Consider the following 23064-nt stretch of genomic DNA (forward strand, 5'->3'; position numbering starts at 1 on the left):
TCATATGTCATCTTTAGAGAGTGGTTTTTTCAACTCATTCTCCCATCTTTTAATAGGATTGATCATCTTTTTTCCAAACAGCTGCTTAAGTTCCTTGTGTATTCTCATTATCAGTCTCTTATCTGATGCATAATTTACACAAATATTTTCCCATTCTGAGGGCTGTCAATTCATACTCATTACTGTGTCTTTTGTCATGCGGAAATTTCTTAATCTGATTTAATCCCACTTGTCTATTTTGGCTATTACCAACTGTGCTTTGCGGAAGTTTTTCCCTATCCCATTCCCTACCCCAATGTCTCCCAGAGTTTCCCCAGTGTTTTCCAGGAGCAGTTTCATAGTTTGAGGTCTTAGATTTAGATCTTTGACCCACCGTGACTTGATTTTTGTAAGAGGTGAGAGGTAGGGGTTCAGATTTATCTTTCTGTAAGTGGAAATCTATTTTTTCCAGCACCATTTGTTGAAGAGGTTTTCCTTTTCCCTCTGGATTGACTGGTACCCTTTGTCAAAAATCAGTTGACTGTATGTTTGGGAATTTATTTCTGGGGACTCTCTTCTGTTCCATTGGTCCACCTGTCTGTTTCTGTGCCAGTACCATGCTGTTTTGATTACCACAGCTCTGTAGTTTATTTTTGGGTCTGGGAATGAGATGCCACTCACTCCATTCTTCTTGTGCAAGATTGCTTTGACAATATGAGGTCTTCTATGATTCCAGACAAATTTTATGATTGTCTTTTTTAGATTTGTGAAGAATGTGTCTAGTGCTTTGATTGGGATTGCATTAAGTATGTAGATTAATTTGAGTAGAATTGCTATTTTGATTATATTAATTCTTCCAATCCAGGAACATGGGATGTCCTTCCACTTTTTTGTGTCATTTTCAATTTCTTTTTTCAGCTTCTCATAGTTTTCCTTGTGGAGTTCTTTAATTTCTTTGGTTAGATCTATTCGTAAGTATCTTATACTTTAGGTTACTATGGTAAATGGAATAACTTTTTTCAATTCTATCTCAGTCTGCCTATTATTAGGAGTGGAGAAAGTGGGCATCCTTGTCTTGTGTCCATTTTTAGTGGGAAAGCTTTCAGCTTTTCTCCATTCATTATGATGTTCACTATGGGTTTTTCATAGATAGCTTTTATTGTATTGAGAAATGACTCTTCTATGCCAATTTTGCTGAAGGTCTTGATCATGAAGGGATGTTGTAGCTTATCAAATGTTTTTTCTGCATCAATTGATATGACCAAATGGTTTTTATCTTTCTTCCTGTTAATATGGTGTATTACATTTATGGTTTCACATATGTTGAACCAACCTTGCATTTCTGGAATAAAGCCTACCTGATCATGATGTGTAATCTTTTTTATAAGTTGTTGGATACAATTTGCTAGTATCTTGTTGAGAATCTTTACATCTATATTCATCAGAGATATTGGTCTATAGTTTTCCTTCCTGGTCCTGTCCTTATCTGTTTTAAGTACAAGGGTGATAGAGGTTTCATAAAATGAATTGGGGAGAGACTCACTCTTTTGGATCTTTAGAAATAACTTGAGCAGAATGGGGGTTAACTCTGAAAGTTTTATAGAATTCAGACATGAAGCCATAAGGGACAGGGCTTTTCTTTGTTGAGAGGATATTTATTACTGATTCAATCTCCTGGATTGTTATGGGCCTATTCAGACTTTTTATATCCTCCTGGCTCAATCTTGGTAGATTATATGTGTCCAGGAATTTGTCCATCTCATCCAGATTGTCTTGTTTCTTGCCATATAGTTGTTCATAGTATCCTCTAATGATGTTTTGTATTTCTATTTTGTCTGTTGTCATATTGCCTGCTTAATTGCAGATTTGATTCACCCAGTTCCTTTCTCTCTTCTTCTTAGTCTCACTAGTGGTGTATTGATTTTGTTTATCTTTTCAAAGAACCAGCTTTTACTTTCATTTATTTTCTATATACTTCGTTTATTTTCTATTTCATTTACTTCTGCTCATTTCTTTAGTATTTCCTTTCTCCTGAAGTTTGGAATTTTGCTGTTGCTTTTCCAATTCTTTAAGGCATGATGTTAGGTGATCCATTTGCTTTCTTTCTGTCTTCCTCTTATGTGCACTAATTGCTGTAAACTTCTCTCTTATGACTGCTTTAGCAGTGTCCTAAAGATTATGGAAACTTGTGTCTTCATTGTCATTGGCGTCCATGAATCTTTTGATTACAGTCTTTATTTCTTCAGTAGTTGTGGAGTCATTCAGGCATAAGTTATTTAGTTTCCATGTATTTGAGTATTTTTGTGGATTTCTCTTGAAATAAAACTCAAGTTTAATTCAATCATGGTCAGAGAAGATGCTGGATATAGTTTCTATGCCTTTGAATCTGTAGAGGCTTGCTTTGTGCCCTATGATGTGGGCAATCTTCGAAAAGATTCCATGGTGGGGGGGTGAGAAAAAAAGTAACTCGTGACTTTTGGATGGAAAGTTCTATAGATGTCTGTTAAGTCCATTTGATTTATAGTATTGTTTAGATCCTTTATCTCTTTATCTATTTTTTTGTCTAGATGATCTGCCCTGAGGGAATAGTGCAGTGTTGAGGTCTCCAACAATCAGTGTATTGCAGTCTATATTCCCTTTTAGATCTAACAGTCTTTCCTTCACATGGGTGCTCCTGTGGTAGTCACACAGATATTTATAAGCACTATATCTTCTTTATCTATTGATCCTTTTACTATAGTATAGTGCCCTTCTTTGTCTCTTTGAACAGCTTTTGTTTTAAAGCTTATTTTATCAGAAATTAGTATTGCAACTCCAGCTCTCTTTTGGTTCCCATTTGCATGGAAAATCTTTTTCCAACCCTTCACTTTCAGTCTGTGTATGTTTTTATCCATGAGATGGGTTTCCTGTAGGCAACAGATAGAGGGTTTCTGTTTGTTTTTTTTTTTTAATCCATTCAGCCAGTCTGTGTCTTTTGATTGGATAATTTAATTTATTCACATTCAATGTTATTATTGATGTTACTGGATCTGTCCTGACGTTTAAGTTGGCCATTGTCTTAGTTGCCTTTCATTCCTTTGTTTCTGTCTGGTAATTATTTAGTTTTCCTGAAACAGTACTTTCTTCAGTGTTTCTTGAAGAGCTGGTCTGGTGTTGGTAAATTCTTTCAGGTCTTGTTTGTCTGAGAAGATTTTAATCTTTTTCTCCCGTATGAAGGATAATCTTGCAGGATATAATAATCTTGACTGAAATCATTTCCCTCTTAACACTTTCAATACATCTTCCCATTCTTTCCTTGCTTGCATTGTTTCCATTGAGAGGTCTGGTGTTAGCCTGAGAGGATGACCTTTGTAAGTCACTTCTCATTTCTTTCTTGCCAGTTTTAGTATCATGTCTTTATCTGTGGTCTTGGACAGTCTGACTAAGATGTGCCTTGGGGAAGATCTTCTGCGGTTGACTCTATTTGGGGTCTTTTGTATTTAAAAACATAAAACACTTCATGAATTTGCATGTAATCCTTGCACAGGGGCCATATTAATCTTCTCTGTTTCATTCCAATTTTAGTATATGTGCTGCTGAAGCAAGCACATTACTTGGCTTTATTTTTTATGCAGAAAAAGTGAAGGAATTATATTCACAAGTAATTGTAATTAACATAAATGCAGGTCATTTCTCCTGTTTGGTTAATTCAAGATAGAGCTTTGATTTTCCAGTTTTTAGATTATCCAAGCCTTTTACTATGTCCACTTGTCATGGAAGTCAAGGCAGAAATTAATACTGAATTTTATGGATTAGAATCCAATCAGTGGGTCCAGACAGTGGCACAATGGTAACATGATGCTCTGCTAGTTTGACCCACATGCAAAGGTTTCAAGTTGGTGAGATCAGCCAAACATGTGTGACATGCATGTACCCATGATCTGGGTTGGTTAATGCTAAGAGTAGGTCTCAGCAAATTGACCTTGTTTGGGGTCTCTCTCTCTCTCTCTCTTCTTTCTCTAACTAATTTAAGAAATAAATAAATAAACTTAAAACAATCCCAACCAGTATATGTCAATGTAAAATTAGAAGAAGAAAAAAAAATCTCATTACTAAAGGGAGAAAAAATGTCAGTATAATGAAATTACCTTTCTGATGGCAGAATAATTTGCCTGACTCTTGTCCAGATTTCTTGGTGAGCTTCTATTCTTTTCAAAATTTAGAATGATTGTGTCATATTTATAATCTCATAAATACAGAGACCACTTTCCCTTCTTTTCCCATGGTGTCCATTGACCCTAATTCAAAGGTCTGTGTGCAAGATACAAAGTTAAGTGCCTGTTGACACAAGAATGCAATCCTGTTTGTAGATACCAGCAATGAATCAATGCAGTTAGGTGAGATGATTCCTTTTATGCTTGGATCTCAAAAGAAATCACAAAGATTTGTCCCTTTGTTACTGAAATAAGTGATTATTTGAATGGCATAATTGCTGAGTTTTCTTCTGTTATTGAAAATTCATGAGATCTTAATTCACATATAAAAGAAATTGAAACCTCAGTGATTATAGAGCCAGAATTTCTATAAATTTCCATGTTTTCTTTTTGTCTTTTTTGTTTTTAGCTTTGAGGATCAGCACAGAAAATTAAACTTATGGATCCATGAGATGGAAGAAAGGTTACGTACAGAAAACTTGGGGGAGAATAAACAGCATATTCCTGAGAAGAAAAATGAAGTTCATAAAGTTGAAATGTTTCTTGGAGAATTACTGGCTGCAAGGTATGGTATGGAAATAGAATAGGTTCTATTTTATTTTTTCTTTCAATATTTGGTAGAGGGTACATGCACTCGCTGGAGAGAGAGAAAGTGATAAAGCACCCTCTGGGAGGGATAGCTGCACCACAGTCCCTTCTTCATTTCTCCTTTTGGGATGTTTGGGCATGCTCACAAATGTACCTGGCATAGTTTTCAAATGCTAGGTCTAAGACTTGAACTGTGCAGTTCAAGTTAAGGATCTAGCCACCTTAACCACCAAGCCATGGGTTTGCCCTGGAGTAGAATCTATTCTAGGATATTTTTGATTGGTTGGTTGGTTATTTGGTTAGGGATTGGTGGTGGGTGGTGGTTTGTTCTTGACACTTAAAGTCTAGGATGTGAATGGTCTACTGCACCTTCATAGCAATGTGGGGTTCTGAAGACAGCGCAGATGAAAGGAGGGGCTGCTTTGCATCTACTTCCACTTACCTTTGCTCAAGAAATCAACCAGGTCACTTATGTTCTACAACTCGATTAAAACCACAAACTCTCAGTGACTTAGGACAATAATATTGTAGACCTCCATTTCTATATGTTCACACATTTCAGCTTCCAGTTCCATTTCTACCCATGCATCCTCACAATCATCTTAGTAAAGCAAAGGTATGGTCAGTGAGGAACAGAACCACAGTCTGCCATATGGCTTCCAGCATTGCAGAGGGTTATGCTGCTGCTGCACCACTTCGGCTGGGCCTGGGCTGTCCTTTTGACTCAACCACCTGCAGCACTTTGCTCCCTAAATTTATGTTCTAATTCTGGCATTTTCAGTTGCTTCCTCTCTATTGACAGCATCACAGAAGTGCAGCTTGACCCAAAACTGGGCTCTTTAATCAGCAATAATCAGGAATTGAGTAAATATCTTCTAATTCAGAATATGGTCATTTTCAATTTTGACTGAGACCTCTTTTGGTCAGATGTGCCTGTTAATCCTTGTCTTTAAAAATGAACATGCAAACAAGTGGACAAAGAATCCATACTAACAGCTACTTGTTGGCATGCTAGTTTGATGACTATTATAAAATGTCCCTGGAATGCTAAATCCCATCTCTGTGAGTCCTTGCTGTGGTGAAACTCTTTGTTTATTCTATATACACACTCTAACTTCTAAATATGTGCTCAAGTTCAATGACTTTAGGTCCTTATTCTCTTCTTTTCTTTTTTTCTTTTTCTGAGAAAATTTTACTATAGGGCACATGCTTTTTCTGGAGAGACAGAGAGACAGAAACTGAGAAATCACCCCCTGGGGTGATGGCCATGCCACAATCCCTTCTCCTCCATTCTCTTCTCAGTATTTTGGGCACACAAGCACATACCCCCAGCATGAGTTTTAAGTTGCTGTGCCCAGTACTTGAACTGCAGTTAGCTATATGGGAGTCCAGTGACATAACCATTATGCCATCTGCTGGTCCCTCTTTTCATAATTCTATTATCTAATAGACTGCTAAAACATAAAAACTGTTCAAAAATTGATGTAACAATAGTACCTCCCTAACAATATGACTTTCTGAAGATTACACTGCATTTTCTTTGAACCAGAGTTTTCATTACATGACAATCCTCCTGCCTCAGCCTCCAAGATAGGACTATAGTAATATGTGCCATCTCTGGCTCTTTTATATACAAGGTCTCACTATGTCACCCAGGCCAGCACTGAGCTCACAATACTTCTGCCTCAGCCCCGAGTCAGTGGGATTACAGGTGTCTGTCACCACATCCAGCTTTTCTGTTGCACCAGGAATTGAACCCAGCCCTCCCACCTGGTTCCAGTCCATGGAGTTCCACCATAGCTTGGCCCTATGACTGCACATTATTTCAATTTCTAAATCCTAACTTTTGTCTAGATACATTACAACATAACCAAATCTACTTCCTTTCTTCTGGACTTTTAAATTGACTATGTATTTTTGACTTTCAAGTCTTCCCCACAGACTGCTCCGTATCTTCCTTTGTATCTACTTCTCTTGCCATCATTACAATAAAATGCATTTGACAAAGTGGTACCAGTACCTTCATCACCAAATTCAATGCTTCTTTCTTCACTTATTTATTTTCTGATAGTGGCAAGTTGTTGTTGTTTGTTTTGTTTTGGTTTGGTTTTTGCCATAGGGTGTGGGTACTTGCTCGAGAGAGACAGAAAAAAAACAGAGAGAGGAAAAATGAGAAATCACCCCCCCCAGGGGGGCTCACTGTATGGCCATGCTGGTTATGTTGCAATCTCTTGACCTCCACTGTCCTCTTGGGATTTTTGGATGCACACACATGTGTACCTGGTGTAATTTTTTAAGTCACCAGATCTGGGCCTTGAACCATGTTTGGCCATGTGGGAGTCCAGCACCTTAACCACCATGCCACCTCTTGACCCCAGTTGCAGCTTTTTGACATAGATAGCTTACAGTCCTTATTGAAATTTTACCCTCTGATATTCTGAGACAGATGCTGATACTATAGATATGTTTGTCCTGGGATCCTTCTTTCCAAATTAGCCACTTCCCTGAATGGTCCTAAGTTAGCTTCTATCTTTAGATGCTCCAACTGGTTTACTGACTTCTCTCTCTTACATACTGCTTGCCCTTCCCAGTCTTCTGCTGTTTTTCATCATATTTCCAGTACTTCAAATATTCTGGGAAGATGCCCTGTATAAATGTGTACAAAAGAACCAACTCTGTGGCTTAGTGATTAAGGCAACTGATCCCACATGGCTGACTGCATGGTTTAAGTCCTGGACTTGGCAGCTTGAGAAACATGGTGGGCGCCTGTGTGTGTCTGCCCAAAATCCCAAAAGGAGAGAGAATGGGCAACAAGGAATTGTGACATGACCATTCCAGATTGGGGGTGCTTTCTCCCTCTCTCTCTCTCTTTCTCTCTTTCTCTCTGTCTTTGTCTGGTGGGTGTAAGCACCCTCTAAGAAAAAAAAACAAAAGAAATAAAAGATAAAGCACAAAGTTGAAACTCATTAATATTTTTATCACCCATTGAGCAATTTGTCTCGTAATGACCAATGAAATCTCTCTTCTAAAATTATTACTCAGCTCACATCATTCCTTAAGCCACCTTCTTATCCCACCAAGCAGATTACAAGTATGAGAAACATCTTTTAGAGCAGGTACAATGTTGACTATCTCTTTGTATGTCTCAGGGTGGTCCATGAGATACTATTTACATGGTAGCCACTCAGATGCTGTGTGTGTGTGTGTGTGTGTGTGTGTGTGTGTGTGTGTGTGTGTTTTCTATCAGTCATAACCATTTATATCTGGATCCTTCTGCTCTCTTCTGGCATCCCAGGCTTTTTTTATATAGATAAGAATTCAGAGTTCACAGGACCAGAAGTTAGCGTAATGGCTATGTCACTGGACTCCCACATAGTCGACCGTGGTTCGAGTCCCAGACCCAGTGGCTTAAACTCACGCCGGGCACATGCGCATGTGTGCCCAAGATCCTGAGAGGAGAATGGAGAAGAAGGAATTGCAGCGTGGCCATCCCCTCTGGGGGGTGATTTCTCGCTTTCTGTCTCTCTGTCTCTCTCTGTCTGGCGAGCGCACGTGCCCTATTGCAAAAACCTCTCCAAAAAAAAAAAAAAAAAGAATTCAGAGTTCTTAAAAATAAGTTGAAGCCAGTCCATCCACATAGCAGTTAGATTTTTCCCTTGACCTAATGAACATAGTTGCAAATCACAATGAGCACAATATTCAAGATACAAGAAGGAAATCCATAAGCCCTCCTAAGATGCCCTTTTGAAGCAAAACCTTTTTCCATTTTGTTTCTACCCAGTGCTAGGATGGACCCTGGGGATACAAGGTGGGTACTTCAAAACGTTTTTGGAAAAATGGAATTATAGTCCAAGTTTATTTTAGTACAAAATAATTTTTTTGGAGAGGTTTTTGCTGTAGGGCACGTACACTCACCAGAAATACAGAGTGACAGAGAGACAGAAAGCAAGAAATCACCCCCCAGGGGGATGGCTATACTGCAGTCTCTTCTCCTGCATTCTCCTTTTGGGATCTTGGGCATGCATGCACATGCACCTGGCATGAGTTTAAGCCACCGGGCCTGGAATTTGAACCACGGTTAAGTACATGGGAGTCCAGCGACGTAGCCATTACTCTATCTGCTGGTTTCCAGTACAAAACAATTTTAAAATCCATGCACAGATTTATTTATTTATTTATTTACTTATTTATTTATTTAACTATAAGGTATACATGCTTACCACAGAAAGACAGAGACAGACAGAAAAAAATCAGGGAAAGTGAGAAATCACTCCCCAGGGGGACAGCCACTATGCAGTCCCTTCTCCTCCATTCTCATCTCAGGAATTTGGGTACGCATGCACATGTGCCCAGCATGATTTTCAAGCCACCAGGTCCTGGACTGGAAAGGCAGAGTTGGCCATATGGGATCTAACCTCCTTAACCTCCAAGTCACCTGCTAGCTTCCATGCACAAGCTTGTTTTTCAATATACATTTTCCATGAATTTTTTGAAGACTCCTTGCAGAAGAATGTAATAGCTCTGACTCCGAGAAGGTAAAAACCTCTTGTATTGGACAGATGGCAGGTTGGGTGATTGAGTGAGGCCAAAGCAGGCATGAGAGGAGCCCTGTGCCCTCCACCCTCTCCACGGTTGTCGAGGCTACTTCTTGGGATGTGAGGGAAAGAAACGAGAGCAGAAAGGTTTCCACAAGGAAGTGTCTTCATGTATTTATTAAACAGCAGCGTGTGCTGGGAATCTAAGGGAGATTTTCATCATTACTGCATTAATAGGGATGACTATAGCCTGGAGGGGAGACCTGTGGAGGTGGCCAAATCCCTTTCCTAAGTCAGTTTCACAGGGGGAGGGCCGGCCCTGTCACTGCCCTGTGGGTAGTAGAACCACGTCCTGCTCGACGCTGACCACATTAAGGGAGACTGTAGGGGAGGCTCCTAGCAGCTGGATTTTAAAGGCATGTCAGCATGTCAGCTGTGAGCTTTTATCTGGTTACTGCTTCAATATCAACAACTATTTGTCACTCCTCAGCACTCCAGAGTGTCAGTATTAATTTTATTTTATTTATTTTTTTAAGAGAGTCTCTTGATAAACTTTCTCAGAGAGGGCACCTTCTCAGTGAAGAAGGCCATGGTGCTGGGAAAGAAGGACGCCTGTGCTCCCAGCTCCTCACAAGCTACCAGAATTTACTCAGGATGACCAAAGAGACACTCCGGAGCTGTCAGGTGGCCCTGCAGGAGCACGAAGCCCTGGAAGAAGCACTGCAGACCATGTGGTCCTGGGTGAAGGACATCCAAGACAGACTGGCCTGTGCAGAGAGTACTACTGGGGACAAAGACACCTTGGAGAAGCGGCTGTCACACATACAGGTATGGGCAGCACCAGCCAGGCACTGGTGGCTGGCGCACATGTTCGGATGGGATCAACAGTGTCTACTTTGGGTCCTGCATGATCTGTGAGCCTCTAAATGAAGATCATGTGCTACACAGATATGGGGGAGGGTATCTTTCTCCTTTGTAAAGGAACATTTTTGTTCTAATAGCTTTCAAATACTTTTAATTTCATTTAGTAAATGTTCAGTAAATATTATTGATTCCTACTCTGTCTCAGCACTATCCAGGTTGCTGAGAATATAGAGGTAAAGAGGTAAAGTTGATCCTTGTTTTCTTCCTTCCTTCCTTCCTTCCTTCCTTCCTTCCTTCCTTCCTTCCTTCCTCCTCTCTCTCTCTCTCTTTTTCTCTCTCTCTCTTTTTCTCTCTCTTTCTCTCTCTCTCTCTCTCTCTCTCTCTCTTTCTTTCTTTCTTTCTTTCTTTCTTTCTTTCTTTTTTTCTTTCTTTCTTTCTTTTTAATTTACTAGAGGGTATGTGTACTCACCAGAAAGAAAGAAAGAGGAGAGGGAGAGAGAAAGAAAGTTAGAAAGCATCCCCTTGAGAGAATGGTCAAGCTACAGTCCCTTCTTCTCCATTCTCTTGGAATTTGAGGCACACATGCACATGCACCCACCATGCTACTCAAGTCTCTGGATCCTGGACTTGAACCACACAGTTGGTCATATGGGATCAAGTCGCCTTAACCACCATGCCACAGACTGGTTCTAGTTCTTGTTTTCAAACAGTTCTAGTCTAGCAGCAGAGACCAATTCAATCTGTTACCTACGGAGCAGTGTGTATGTAGGGGCCACGACTGAGGCAAAGCTGGATGTGTTGAAAGTATGGAAGAGACCACCAGCTTAGACTGTAGTTAATGAAGGAGAACATGAAAGAGAGGAATAAGCCAGGCAATGAGGGTAGGAGACTGCCAGGTGTTGACAGATATGTTTTCATTTTCAAAATAATTTTTTTGCTCTTTAAAAGCAAAGTCAAGAAAACTATACTTTCTAGGCTAATGGCCCAACATTTCTAAGAAATTTAATGGAAGTTACTCTTTGATATTTAGACTCCCAAATATCTAATTTTAAGTGAAGTGTTACATTGCATTAGGGTCCAAAGTTGTTTTAATTGTAGGGTGAGTAAAATATTTACCTCAGTTCTCATGGCACACATAACCATGTTTTAAAATAGCAGGTTTTTTTTACGCCTGCTGACAAGTTTTATTCTTCCTTCCTAGGATATTCTCCTGATGAAAGGTGAAGGAGAAGTCAAGTTGAATATGGCCATTGGGAAAGGGGAACAGGCCTTGAGGAGCAGCAATCAGGAAGGCCAGAAGGTGATTCGGACTCAGCTGGAGACCCTTAAAGATGTGTGGGCTACCATTATGATCTCCTCCTCTCATGCTCAGAGGTATAGAGCCTACTCTTAGTGTTTATTTGCCTAAAGAAAACCCAGTGGCTTACTAAAATGATGGAGCATTGCTAAGGCACTCTGTGGTGAAGCTGCCAACGCGTTATTTAGCTCAGTGTATGGGTGCCTGCCTCTGCAGTATGTTCTACTGCGCAAAGACTGGCTTTTGCTAGCTTACTTTGTATTTGTGTTTTTGTCTTATTTTTAAAATATTTACATCTACCCTTCTTATGGAATCTTATACATAACATGGGCTTAGTATAATACTTCTTTTTAAGTCATCAAACCAAGGATATATGCTTATTCAATAACTAAAGTTTAGCATTTTAAAGGAACATATGGGAAATCAAGTTATTAGTAGCTGTTGAGCTTAAGTATGCATGTATTCCTCAACCAGAAGTAATAGCACCCACACTAGTGTGTTCTAATCATCACAATGATGGTGAGACTATTTCTGGCATTTATTTCTGAGGCTAGGGAGCTAACATCTTGCAAAGTGTGAAACATTTTCACACAACCAAAACCCAGCCCATCCAGGATACCCATAGAGCCTCTGTTGAAAATCATGGTACTAGACACTGACGAAGAACTAGAGAAGGTCTCAGTTGCTATTCCAGCCATTATTTTTGTTGCTATTATTGAATTTATGAGTAGAAGATTTTCTTCTTTTTCCCTCTTCTCAGAGCATCCAGAAATAATCTGGCTGTTCTTAAAATATGAACACCAGCCAGAATAAAGCTTAAACACACCCCTGAAGTTGTATTCTGTGAGTTATCTGTATTACTAGCTCACTGAAGAACAGAGGATCCAATGTAATCACAACACGTATGTGAAGAGGAGAGTGAAGTTCAGCACAAAACAAACAGAAAACCATTATGGTTATTCACTACAGTAAAACAATAAGCCATAGAATGGTTACAGCTAAAATTTGGGAGGTTTTTGTTTTGTTTTGTTTTGTTTTGTTTTGTTTTTCCTTTAACATTGAACCTAGGTCACCAAGATGTTACATCTTAGCAATAACTTACAATTGTAAGCAAAGAAAATAAATCAGATTCCATAGAATATATCTTATAAACTGCTGGATCATTAACTAAATTTCCTCATGCTTTGCAGTAGACAAGCTTTATAAAAGTTAATAGGAATGAGGACGTGTATTTTTACATAGTTGAGTATAATGTTAAACACAAGCAAAAGATTCATAACTTTGATTCGCTTATTTCAACAATAAATTAGACTGGACAACTACATATTGACTGGTAGCAATGTTCAAGTTATTGTGTGAAAATAATGAAATAATATATTAAAATACTTTTTTCCCTGTAAATGTTCAGAGGCTTTAGGATATATTCAATTTCTGCCACAGAGCGCAGACATTTGATACATAATGACGGGGGGTATACAGTGTGTGTCTTTTAAAGTCTGGCTCACTTCCCTTCACATTAAATCATCTGTATTCATCCAGTTTGAATCAAATGGCAGGGTCTCATTGTTTCTTATGACCGAATATTATTTAATAGTATACATGTGCCACAGTTTTTCAACCCAGTCGTCAGTTCTGAGACACTTAGGTAGATTGCGTGTCTTAGCAATTGTGAATAATACTGCATAAACATGGATGTGCAAGTATCTTTCAGAAGGCTTTCCTATCCTTGTGTAAATACCAATGAGTGGGATTACTGAGTCATATAGTTCTATTTGTAGGTTTTTGTGGAACCTCCATATTGTCACCACAGTTGTGCTAATTGACATTCCCACCAACAATGTAAGAGTGTCTCCTTCATTTTTATTTTTTTTATTAGAAGTTTTTGCCTTAGAGTGTGTGTCACACCAGAGAGAGACTGAGACAGTGAGAAGAAAAGTGAGAAATCACCCCCCCAGGGGTGTTGGTCACACTGCATTCCCTTCTCCTCCATTCTCCCAGGATCTTGGGCACACACATACACACAGTCTGAATTTCAAGCCACCAGGTCTGGAACTCATATAGTGGTTGGCCATGTGGGCGTTCAAAGATGTAACTGCTATGTCCATTACTGGTCTCAGAGGGTCCCCTTTAAAACCACAGCCTTGCCAACACTGTCACTCTTTATTTTATTTTTTTATCCTTGCCATTCTAACTGGGGTTAAATGGTATCTCATTGTGGTTTTGATTTATATTCCTTTATAGAGACTTTGAATATTGTTTAATGTCTTTTGGCCATTTGTATGTCCTCCTTGGAGAGTTCTCTACTCAGCTGATTTGCCCATTTTCTAATTGGCTTAATTATTTTTTATAGGTGAGCTGCTTGAGTTCCCTATATATTCTAATTATTAATCCCTTGTCTGAGACTTAATTTACAAATATTTTCTCCCCTTTGGAGGATTGTCTCTTCACTCTAATTTTTTGCTGTTGTTGTTGGGGGGGAGAGGTTTTTTTTTTTTTGTTTTTTTTTTTCTGTAGGGTGTGTGCGCTCACCAGGAAGCAGGAAGACAGAGACAGAAAGCAAGAAAAATCACCCCCCAGGGAAATGGCCATGCTTCAATCCCTTCTCCTCCATTTTCCTCTTGGGATCTTGGTCACACATGCACACATGCCCAGCGTGAGTTTAAGCCACTGGGTCTGGGACTCGAACCACAGTTAGCTATATGGGAGGCCAGTGGCATAGCCATTACTCCGGTTCCATCTAATTATTGTTTCTTTATTGTGCAGAAGCTTTTTAGCTTGATGTTATCCCACTTGTCTATTTTGGGGAATTAATGCCTGTGCTCTAGGGGTCTTATATAAGAAATCTTTGGATACTCCGATGTTTTCAAGAGTTTCCCGTTTCCTACCAGTAGTTTAAGTTTGAGGCTGTACATTTAAATCTTTGATGCAGTTTGAATTGACACTTGTTAATGGTGAGAGATGGGGACCAGTTTCATTTTTCTGCAGATGGATATCCAGTTCTTCCAGCACCATTTGCTGAAAAGACTTTCTTTTCTCCACACCATTTTCTTGTGCTCTTTGTCACAGGTCAGTTGGCTGTATGATTTGGCATTTGTTACTGGATTCTCTGTTTTGTTCCATTGGTCTCTATTTTTGTGCCAACACCATGCTCTTTTGATTTTTACCACTTTGTAATTTATTTGAAATAGGGAAATGAGATGCCTCCTACTTCACTTTTTGGTACAGTACTGCCTTGGGTATACAAGATCTTTTATGATTCCAGACAAATTTTACAATTGTGTTTTCTATCTGTGAAGAATGTCACTGGAAATTTGAACAGAATTTCATTAAACATGTAAATTAATTTGGGTAGAGCTGACATTTTGATTATATTAATTTATCACATCCAAGAACATGGGATGTCTATCCATTTTTTTGCATCATATTCAATTTCTTTGTGAGTTTTTCATAGTTTTTCTTGTAGAGGTTTTTCACCTCTTTAGTTAGGTTTATTCTTTGATATCTTACTCATATAGTGGGTATTTTATTTTATTTTTAAAAAATTTAAAGAATTATTTTAATTTAACTTAATTAATTAATTAAAATTTGACCAGAGAGAGAAGGTGTGTGTGTGTGTGCATGTGTGTGTGTGTGTGTGTGTGTGAGAGAGAGAGAGAGAGAGAAACCTGCCAGGTCCAGGACTTGAATTGCAGTCATCCATGTAGCAGTCCAGTGCCCTTAACCACCATGCCACCTGCCAGCCCTTTGTGACTATTATAAATGTATTTTTTTTTTCTAATTCTGTCTCAGTCCACTCATTGTTGGCATATAAAAATGTTATTGATTTTTGTATATTGATTTTGTATCTTGCTACTTTTCGGAATTAACTTATCAGTTACAGTAGTTATTTTTTATGTATTCCTTTGTATATTTTTTTATATAATCATATCACTTATAAACAGGGAAAATTTTGCTCCTCCTTTTTCTATTAGAATACCTTTTATTTTGCTCTTTTTTCGCATTGGGTTGGCTAGGACTTTCAGTACCAGGTTGAAAAGGAATGGAGAAAGTGGGCAGTCTTGTCTTGTTACAATTTTTAGTGGAAAAGCTTTTAGCTTTTCATTATTCAGTATGATATTAATAGTGGGTCTGTCATATATGGCTTTTATTGTGTTGAAGGATGTCTCTTTTATGCCAGTTTTGCTGACAGTCTTGATCACAAAGGGATGGTGTATTTTATCAAATGCTTTCTCTGCATCTATAGATATAATCATATGATTGTATCTTTCCTTCTATTAATGTGATATATTATATTCATTTTTTTCCCATATGTTGGACCATCCTTGATCCCTGCAATAAAACCTGCTTGGTCCATGTGTATAATCTTAATGAACTTCTAAATTTAGCTTGCTAATATCTTGCTGAGAATTTTTGCATCAGTATTGTTCAGGTAGTTTGGTCTGTAGTTTTCTTTCTTTTTTTCTTTTTGTTATATCCTTGTTTGGTTTTGGTAACAATGAGTTCGGGAGGGTCCTTCCTTTTGGATCTTTAGAAACAGTTTGAAAAGAATTAGGGTTACCTCTTTTTTAAAAGTTTTGTGAAATTCAGAAATTAAGCCATGTGGACCTGACTTTTTTTGTTGAGAGACTATTTATTATGCATTCAATATAATTACTTGCTATTGGTCTATTCAGGTTTTCATTTAATCTTGATTCAGCCTAGTTAACTTGTGCATGTCCAGAAATTTGTCTATTTCATCTAGGTTCTCTAGTTCATTGAGATATAGTTGCTTATAATATTTTCTCATAATTTTTTGAATTTCTGATATGTTGATAGTAATAACAGCTTCATTACTGATTTTATCTATCTGGTTTCTGTCTCTGTTTCTCTTGATTACTCTAGCTAATGGTTTCTCTTTTTTTTTTTTTTTTTTTTCTTTTTTTTTTTTTTTTTTTTGCCATAGGGTGGGCACCACCACACCCCTGTCATTTTTGTTTATCCTCTCTAAAAAGCTTTTTGTTTCCTTTTTCTTTTGTATTATTCTTTTAGTCTCTATTTCATTAGCTGTTGCTCTAATATTTACCATTTCTCTTCTTCTGTTATTTTTGAGATTTGTTGTTGTTAATGTACCTTTTTCATTTCCTTGAGATGCAATGTCAAGTTATTTGTCACCTTTCTATTTTTTTCTTATGAGCACTAATGGCTATGAACTTACCTCTTATGACTGCTTTTACTTTGTCCTAAACATTATGGAGAGTAGTGTGTCCATTATTTTTGTTTTTTCATGAATTTTTAGATTTCAGTCTTAATTTCTCCAGTACTTTGGAAGTCATTCAGGAGCATTTTGTCTGATATCAGTATTGTGACTCCTGCCTTTCTTTTTTAAATCTCCATTTGCATTTTTTGAGCCCTTCACTTTTAGTGTACATATATCTTTGTTAGTGAAGTGTGTGTTTATTTTAAGTAATATATAGATAGTTCCAATCTTTTTATCCATTAAGCTGACCTGTATCTTTTAATTGGGGAAGATAGTTCCAATTTTTTAATCCATTAAGCTGATCTGTATCTTTTAATTGGGGAAGTTAATCCATTAACATTCAGTGTTACTATCGATATGTGTGAACTTCTGTCAATTTAGTGCTCTTTTTTTCCTAATTGATTTGTATCCTATTACTTTTACTTATCTCCCGTTAATTTTCCTAGTGTACTATACTCTTAAATATTTCCTATAGAGCTGACTTACTTTTGGCAAATTCTTCAGCTGTTATTTATCTGGGAATGGTTTTATTTCTCCATCCCATTTGAAGGATAATCTTGGCTGAAATTGTTTTTCTTTCAGAATTTTAAATATGTCTTCCCATTCTTTACTTGCCTACATTGTTTCAGTTGAGAGGTCTGATATTGGTCTGAGGTAAACTTTGTAAATAATTTGGCATTTCTCTCTTGTCATTTTTAGAACATTGTCAATGATATTTACCAGTTTGGCTATGATGTGCTTTGGAGAGGATCTTCTTATGTTACATCTATTTGGTTTTCTTTGTTATTTCTTAGACTTTAATGTCCATATACCTCTTTAAATTTATAAAGTTTTCAGCTAATATATCATGAAAGAGATTTTCTATGCCTTTACTCATCCTTTTGTCTTCTGGAATACACATTATGCAAATATTCAGCCATTTAATTGAGACTAGGATTTCCTGGATGTTTGCATTTTTAGTGGTTCTCAGTTGCTTGGACTAACTTGAAAGTTTTGTCTTCAAGGTAGGACATTCTTTCTTCTGCATTGTCAAATCCACTGCTGCTGTTAGTACTTTGAAGGGTGGTTTCAATTTCCTGCATCCATTCTTTATCTCTAGAATTTTGTATTATTCTTGTTCAGGGTGTCTATCTCTTTACAGGTTCTTCTTTCAAGTCATGGAAAGACTCTTATCTCCTGGAATTTGTTGTCTGTTTTTTTTCTTGCATCTTATTCAGTTTAGTCATAATAAATATTTTGAAAATTTTTCCAGACATTTCTGTGATCTTTTGTGTTTTACCAATGTTGGTAAAGAGTTACTGTGCTCCTTTATGAGAAGGCATGTCCTGTTTTTCTCCCATTTCTTGAGGGCTCTGCTTTGAATTTTAGTCATCTAGTGAAATACTTCTTGCTAGGAGTGTTTCTCTAGCTGTGTGCTCACACACTTCCCTACAGTGTGAATTAGCTGTTACAGTTTCCCTCTTCTACTCTGGGTGATATCCACAGTGGGAATTTGAACTTCTGATTTTCAGATAATTTTTCTCCTTTTTCTACTGGGGGAAATGTGGGAAGAGAATTGCTCCAGAACCTTACTGTCATCAGGTATTTGATTCCTGTATACCCAAACCTCTCCACTAACAATGGACACTGGAGAGCTGAACCTCTAACTCTGAGATTGCAGGAACTGGGGTGGTGGTCAATGAACACTGAGGCTACTCCTCTTCCCACACTCCAGGCTGGATGGGGAACTTTAGTCCCTCCCATTTACTTTAAATCATCCCTAATTGCTTATACTTATTGCTCTGTAATTCTATGTAAGCAGTTGTTTTACTGTATTGTATTTTTAAAAAATTTTTTTAGCTATTGTATTTTATTTTTTATTTTATTCAATTATTTTTCATCTGCAGTTGGTTGAAATCTGTGGATTTGAAACCTAATTATACATAAACCAACTGAGTATCTATATCTATCTATATCCTTTAATGAAAATTAATGTAATTATGTTATTTTCCCAAAATAAAAACTTTGAATTTTGAATTCTAGTCAATAAATAATTGCCATTTTGTTTTATTAAGGTAAATTAAGCCCAAGAAAATTAAGAACTGATATCTACTAAATAAACTCTGATTGACATTGCAATGCTGATTTTTAACACAATAATATGCAAATTTGTCTCTTCATTCAAAACAGTTAACACTTGGGAAACAGATTTCCAGATGCATGTATGACTACATCTTATTTCAAATTTTAACAAAAATTTACTTTGTTCAAAGGATGTGTTATGGGTCTTATGAACAAGAGAGTGATGTTTCTCCCTGCATTCAGAGGCAACATTTTTATGAATCACTGAAAATATTATTCAGTAAATACAATTTATATGAATATAATGACCTTGTAATTAGCTTTCACTAGAGTGTCAAGATAACTCATTTTATAAAATATGTGACATTTATCCTAGCACTTTACAGTCTGTGATCAGCCAATGGAATGACTATCTGGAGAGGAAAAACCAGCTGGAGCAGTGGATGGAGTCAGTAGATCAGAAAGTAGAACATCCCCTTCAACTGCAGCCAGGTCTGAAAGAGAAGTTTTCTCTGCTGGATCACTTTCAGGCCATCGTATCTGAGGCAGAAGATCACGCTGGTGCCCTTCACCGCTTAACTGCAAAGTCCAGGGAGCTCTATGAGAAGACTGAGGATGAGTCTTTCAGTGAAACTGCTCAAGAAGAGCTGAAGACACAGTTTAATGATATAATGACTGTTGCCAAGGTTAGTGTTTTCTTTCTTTCTTTCTTTCTTTCTTTCTTTTTTTTTTTTTTTGGAGAGGTTTTTGCTATAGGGCACATGCACTTGCCTGAAAGACAGAGAGAGACAGAGAGACACAGAGACAAAAAGCGAGAAATCACCCCCCAGGAGGGATGGCCACGTGGCTATCCCTTCTCCTCCATTCTCTCTTGGGATCTTGGGCATGCACACACACGTGCCTGGCATGAGTCTAAGCCACCATGTCTGGGACTCAAACAGTGGTTGGCTACATGGGAGTCTGGCGACATAGCCATTATGCCAACTGCTGGTCCCAAGGTTAGTGCTTTCTATTGAAGGAAAAGCTTTAAGACTCAGAGAAAGAATAAACTACAGATTAAATAATTGAAGAATTTGTTGCTCTAAAACTTTAGTGAAGAGGTATTACATAAAGATCATTTCTCATCTTTAAAGGCCTATTTATTTTTCCCTTTCTACAGTATTAGGGTTAATGTTTATTCCTTACTTTCTGTATTTTTTCTCTGCTTTGTTAGTTAACCTTTCTACTTTCTTTATAAGACTATCTTAACATCAAATATCAATATTTAAATATTTTTCTTTTATTGGGTTTATATTTGTTATATTGGATGGAAATTTACTACCTAGATTTCAGTTCTGTATAAAGTATTGTGTTCATTTCTCATATTAGTAAAGCTGCATTTTTCTGTTCTCCAAAATATAGGCTCCCTCATTTCTCACTTTCTATCTCTCTGTCTCTCTCCTTCTTTCTGGCAAGTGCATGCACCCTATAGCAAAAACCTCTCCAAAAAAATCAAGATTTTTTCCCCCAATTTCATGAATTTTTATTTGTCTCCATAAGTTTTTCTTTGTAGATTTGTATATCATGTATAAATTAAGGGAGAGCATTGTTTATTTGTTTTTCTATTCTTTTATTTTCCTCTTTGGCCATTCTCTTTGTTTTTAATACTATAGTTATTAATATTGGGTTATCTGAAAAGTTATGACACATTTTGCATAAAAAAGTCATGACTTTTGATAACCCAATATTTGTATTTCTTTATCTTCATTTCTATCTTAGTTATAATTAAGAGCTTTGAGTCAAAAAGTCCTAAGTTTTAATTCGAGACTTTGACGTTTTTTTGGATGTGTAACTTTGGGCACATTACTTAACCTCTGATAGCTTGAGTGTCCCAGTGATAAGAATGTCTACATCACAGGCCTATTGTAAGGATTAAATAAGCAAATGCACTAAAATTGCTAATAAGAATGGTAAACATCAAACCAACATAAATAATGACTTGAATAATAAGAATATTTATTATAACAATTATTAAGTGGATTTTTAGTGAGCCAACATTCACTAAGCATAGATTTTTATGTTAAGCTAGACAATAAACAGTAATTTATAGGAATAAATGGTTATTTCCTCATAGCCATTCAACTTAATTAAGATTTGATAGTTTCTTTTGAAGATATTAAGCTCATAAAATTCTAGAATAAGACTGAAATCTTCTGATATACATTAAGAGACCTAGATCAGGCTGTTGTCTTATTTGATTGCATGTTCTCAGAAATGACTATTGTTAAAGTAGCCTCTTTTTTTTGTTGTTTATTTGATAGGAAAAAATGAGGAAAGTGGAAGAAATTGTGAAAGACCATCTGATGTATTTAGATGCAGTTCAGGAATTCACAGATTGGCTCCATTCAGCAAAAGAAGAACTTCACCGTTGGTCAGATATGTCTGGAGATTCATCAGCCACCCAGAAAAAGTTGTCAAAAATTAAGGTCAGAAAATGGACAACTGTTATAACTACATTGTCTCACTGATTGTTGTTGTTGTTGTGTTGTTTTGTTTTGTTTGTTTTTCTTTTTTTTTTTAATTGCTTGAGGACACGTGTGCTCACCAGAGAGAGTGAGACGGAAGACGAGAAGGAAACACCATCCAATGGGACATGGTCATGCTGTAATCCCTTCTCTGTTTTTCCATCCTGTCAAGATTTGGGGGCATGTATGTACATATGCCTGGAATATTTTTCGGGCCATTAGGGCTAGGATTCAAACCATGGTCAGCCATGTGGGATCCAGCTCCCTTTAATCGCTAGGCTATGAGGTCAGCCTGAGCCTACTTTCCCAGAAACAGTCCAATGACATTATAGGAGACAGTATTTAAAGATTATTAAAGTTACAACCTGATTTGTTCCTTGTAAGATCTATTTCATAAATAGAAACTCATACTTATGAAGAAATTAGAGATCTTAGTATCTTTTAGTTTATTTCTATTTGCTTGAATATTAAATTGTGATTGTTTTCTTCCATAGCAAATTTGGATTTGCTAGAGGAGCAATATGCCACAGGCAAATTTCTAAGTCACCATTGGAACCTTTTCACATATTCAGACAATGTCTGACTTCAGGATCCCTGTTTAGTCTGTTTCAGGATATTGCGAATTCTCAGGTTATCGTAGTACAAGACTTGGTGCTCACAATGAGAATTCTCAGCCACTCTAACTAGAGAACATGCAGACACATTGATTCTAGTTCCTTCTTCCACATTTGCCAAAACTTCCCAGCGGGACAGAGTCCCCCTTCTGTCCACATTTGCAAACTTACAGCCTAAGTGACTCACAGCCTTCTTGGTTACCATGGCGATATTCCATTACAGGAGCTGATAGATTCCAGAGAGATTGGTGTGAGCCGCCTGAGCCGAGTGGAGTCACTAGCTCCTGAAGTGAAACAGAACACAGCTGCCAGTGGGTGTGAGCGCATGCACACAGAGATGCAGGCCCTGCGTGCCGACTGGAAGCAGTGGGAAGACAACGTGCTCCAGACACAGAGCAACTTGGAGACTCTGGTTAACCAAATGGCCCTGTCAGAGCAGGAGTTTTCAGGCCAAGTGGCTCAACTCGAGCAGGCCTTGGAGCATTTCAGTGTCCTTCTTCAAACCTGGGCTCAGGAGCTAACCCTCCTGGAAGGCAAGAACACGGATAAGGAGATCGTGGAATGCTGGCACAAGGGACGAGTAAGTTGGCTTCCTGTTTACTATTGGTGACTATTCTAAAAAAAATTTTTGTTTTGACTCTCATTGTTGCTAAAACAATCCTCACTAGCTAAAAACATGCAACACACAGAGTCAGAAAAAGTATTTCTCTAAAGAAATTTGCCAAGTCTGATCTGTCTGCTTTTTTCATAAGTCAAATTTACAGAACGATAAAGATTTGGAGGAGAAGGAGTTATTATTGTTATTATTTACCATAGGAAACATTTCTTGCTCACGGAGACAGCTTACTTTCATTCTTATGGTGTAAGAGTTTGTAATATGGGATTCAGCCATTCAGTCTGAAAAATGGCCTGTGGGCAGAGGCATAAATAGACAGACAGTCATGGCTGTTTTCTTGCCAGTTAACTATTTCCAACAATTACACGATTGAATTTATAGCTTTAAAAGATTCATTTAGTAATCTTTTAAAGCACAACTAATAGTTTTTGCTCTGATCAGCTCTCCTGTGTGTAGTTTTGACAGCTGAACCTGAAGCAGCCCGTTAAAAGAACCCCTACGTCATGCTCACTGGGTGACTTCCCGGGCCTTTTTTTTTTTTTTTTTTATTTAATGCCAGCTCTTTCTGCAGTTGAGA

At 37.5% G+C, this 23064-nt stretch overlaps 1 protein-coding gene and 1 non-coding gene across 2 annotated transcripts in view; one reads left to right on the forward strand and one right to left on the reverse strand.

The window, feature by feature from the left end:
- SYNE1 (spectrin repeat containing nuclear envelope protein 1) overlaps positions 1 to 23064 on the forward strand; it is a 596966-nt gene that overhangs the window by 283930 nt on the left and 289972 nt on the right. Inside the window, exons 49-54 of the mRNA XM_027769865.1 lie at positions 4582 to 4737; positions 9832 to 10123; positions 11361 to 11533; positions 19130 to 19439; positions 21054 to 21218; positions 22095 to 22451. Of these exons, the coding sequence (XP_027625666.1) occupies positions 4582 to 4737; positions 9832 to 10123; positions 11361 to 11533; positions 19130 to 19439; positions 21054 to 21218; positions 22095 to 22451 (1453 nt within the window). The remainder of the gene's footprint in view (positions 1 to 4581; positions 4738 to 9831; positions 10124 to 11360; positions 11534 to 19129; positions 19440 to 21053; positions 21219 to 22094; positions 22452 to 23064) is intronic.
- On the reverse strand, positions 3461 to 3567 carry LOC114006956 (U6 spliceosomal RNA). Its single transcript, XR_003548606.1, has one exon. It is a non-coding gene; the product is annotated as a U6 spliceosomal RNA (small nuclear RNA).

This window comes from Tupaia chinensis, unplaced genomic scaffold (assembly GCF_000334495.1).
Source record: "Tupaia chinensis unplaced genomic scaffold, TupChi_1.0 Scaffold000014_1, whole genome shotgun sequence".
NCBI lineage: Eukaryota > Metazoa > Chordata > Mammalia > Scandentia > Tupaiidae > Tupaia > Tupaia belangeri.